General features: G+C 40.2%; 1 protein-coding gene across 1 annotated transcript in view; it reads left to right on the top strand.

Annotated features, from left to right (window-relative positions):
- LOC138026484 (lactadherin-like) overlaps positions 1 to 2,500 on the top strand; it is a 67,611-nt gene that overhangs the window by 63,212 nt on the left and 1,899 nt on the right. Inside the window, exon 3 of the mRNA XM_068873854.1 lies at positions 1,623 to 1,951. Coding sequence (XP_068729955.1) covers positions 1,623 to 1,951 — 329 coding nt within the window. The remainder of the gene's footprint in view (positions 1 to 1,622; positions 1,952 to 2,500) is intronic.

The raw sequence follows: 2,500 nt of genomic DNA on the forward strand, positions 1-2,500 counted from the left end.
TAAACGCGAAATGACTAAGTTTTATATTCAAATGCCGTTCTCTGCTCAAACGCCTTGTGCCGGACTTTGACCGAAGCTTTATGAATCTGAATCAACATTTACTAGCGCCCTGTAATAAAAATACTCTACAATTGTAAGACTTTTAAAATTGTTCTTTGTCGACACAGGAATGAATTTTGCCGTGATATCTCTACTCATTTACTTGGTGTTGAGGTCAGAATTTGCGAGTTCTTGCACAGCAACTTACTCCGTGCGGGGACAAGTTCTTCGAAACCACACCATCAAGGCAGAGACCGCAGACAAAATAGAAGATTGTATCTTGCGTTGCATGGCATATCCCGGATGTACGAGTAGTAACTTTTATCGTATAAGCAAACGCTGTGAACTGAATGACAAGACGCATGCATCATGAGCAGCAATCCATATACCATATATATGGTAAACACTTTCCGACCTATACCTTGCAAAACTCAGCTCGATTGTGGTATGGATTTGATGTGCACACCGTCTCTGATTTGCGAAGGTAGGTCATGCCCAAAAATGAAGTAATATGGACTTTAAGAAATAAAGGACGGCAACGTCGACGAAATGTCGCCTTCAAATATAACTTTGCACTATGGTAAGTCTTTCGCGAATCACGTCACGTGATTCAATGTGGGCGAATTATCCTAAAAGTAAATTGATACGAGCGCCGGATTTCAGAGTAAGAATAGTGTGCGGAAGGTTCATTTGTTATGCTCAAGTTGTCGTCGAAGCCTCATTTCATGTCGTTGTTATCTAAAGTACCACAAAAATATGAAATAAAATGGGTGCCTCACGTGCAGCACAATGAATTTGCCTCGCTCAACCAACGATATTGTTATTTTGAGGCTGTTAAACGACTGACTTGATGGACATTAACCGACAGACCGCGTAATGAGCTGAAGTGGATTACAGTAACAATTTGAGAGCCTAATCCATGTGTACGTGATGACGTAATTGTTAAGTACGCTTGGGAAATTTGTGAGGTGTACTTGTAGGCATCTTAATATTTGCGTGGAGTGCTCGGAATCCGATGTAATCTTCGGGAAGGTTAAGCCTATCGGAGTTGTAATCTTAAGAGAATCAAGTCTATGAAGCCTGAGTAAAATACATTTCATTAAATATTCTTGTTCACCAACTGAACTGAAACAACTATACAGGAAGCCTAAAAGACCATTGTCATAAGAAAGTTGCCGTATTATTATGCTTTGTGTTTTACCAAGAGGTCTAGAGAACAGGAGAGACATGTTAACTTTTAAATACGAAACAAAGATTTTCAATGTTGCGGAGCAACATGTTTCGGCAGAAACTCCAGCCTTCCTCAGTGCACGTGTTACATGAGAGGTAAATCTGAATATAAATATCTGACAAATCTTAATGAGTACAAATACAACATAAAAATGTATAAAGCGTGCAAATTACTGAGATAGGCTTGAATAAACAGGTTCAAGTTATTGATTAAGGAAAGGGTTTTCTCACAGGATGTGAGTTCGAGTTCCAGCTGGCGATTGCTTTCACGTAATTGATCATGTTGACACACGCGGCTTTCCAGCTCAAGGTTACCGTGAAGTCCTTAAAATTTTTTATCACTCTAACCACAGAATGCCGCAGTCATCCGCTTGGAATGGAAAGTAGGGCCATACCGAACTCAGCGGTGACGGCTTCTTCAATATGGGGAGCCGCATATGAACCCTGGCAAGCCAGGCTCAACAATGCGAAAAAAAGTCAAAGTACTGGCTCTTGGTCAGCAAGAACAAATGCCGTTGGACAGTGGTTGCAAATTGACCTTGGCAAGGAGACAGTACTGACAAATGTAGCCACACAGGGGAGGCCTCATGATTCTGCTCTTCAGTGGGTATCTTCTTACAAAATTCTGTTGAGCTTGGACGGAGCAAACTGGAATGCGTATCGAAGCGATGGTTCTGAAAAGGTAAATGTCGTTTGAAAAAGACTGTCCTCAAAACCACTAGTAGAGAAATAAATAACTTATTCAGGAAAATATTGCTAGAGAAAAGAAATTTAAAGTTTAAAATAGAGTAGAAAAAAAGGGACCACTATGATGGCGGTTTCGCTGTTTTCAGGTCGTAAAAAGGTTAAACGAAAAACTAAGAACTGTACATGAGTAGCTCACACTTACAACATTCTTAACAACTCGCACTTACGCCTCTGTACTGAAGGAGCGGAAAAGGGGGTGGAGGGGGAAACTGGTAAGGATATAACCATATCACCTTTGGCAGAACAGTGATTCCCACCTTGTTCGTATTTGCCCGGTTGGCCAAATTTCCGTTTCTCCGTCCAAAGTGTTTTCAAATTTCAATCCATTGTTTATCGTTAACTATTTAACTGTGGATGACGAAAAATACTCTCACTTTGTTTAGAAGGTTAAGTGATCACAAGACGTTTATACTATTCTTTAATTTTTTTTTTCGCGAATTGGAAAGAATTAGTGAATGGCAAAGCAAGCCCCCCGATAAAACTT

Source organism: Montipora capricornis, chromosome 12, assembly GCF_036669925.1.
Source record: "Montipora capricornis isolate CH-2021 chromosome 12, ASM3666992v2, whole genome shotgun sequence".
NCBI lineage: Eukaryota > Metazoa > Cnidaria > Anthozoa > Scleractinia > Acroporidae > Montipora > Montipora capricornis.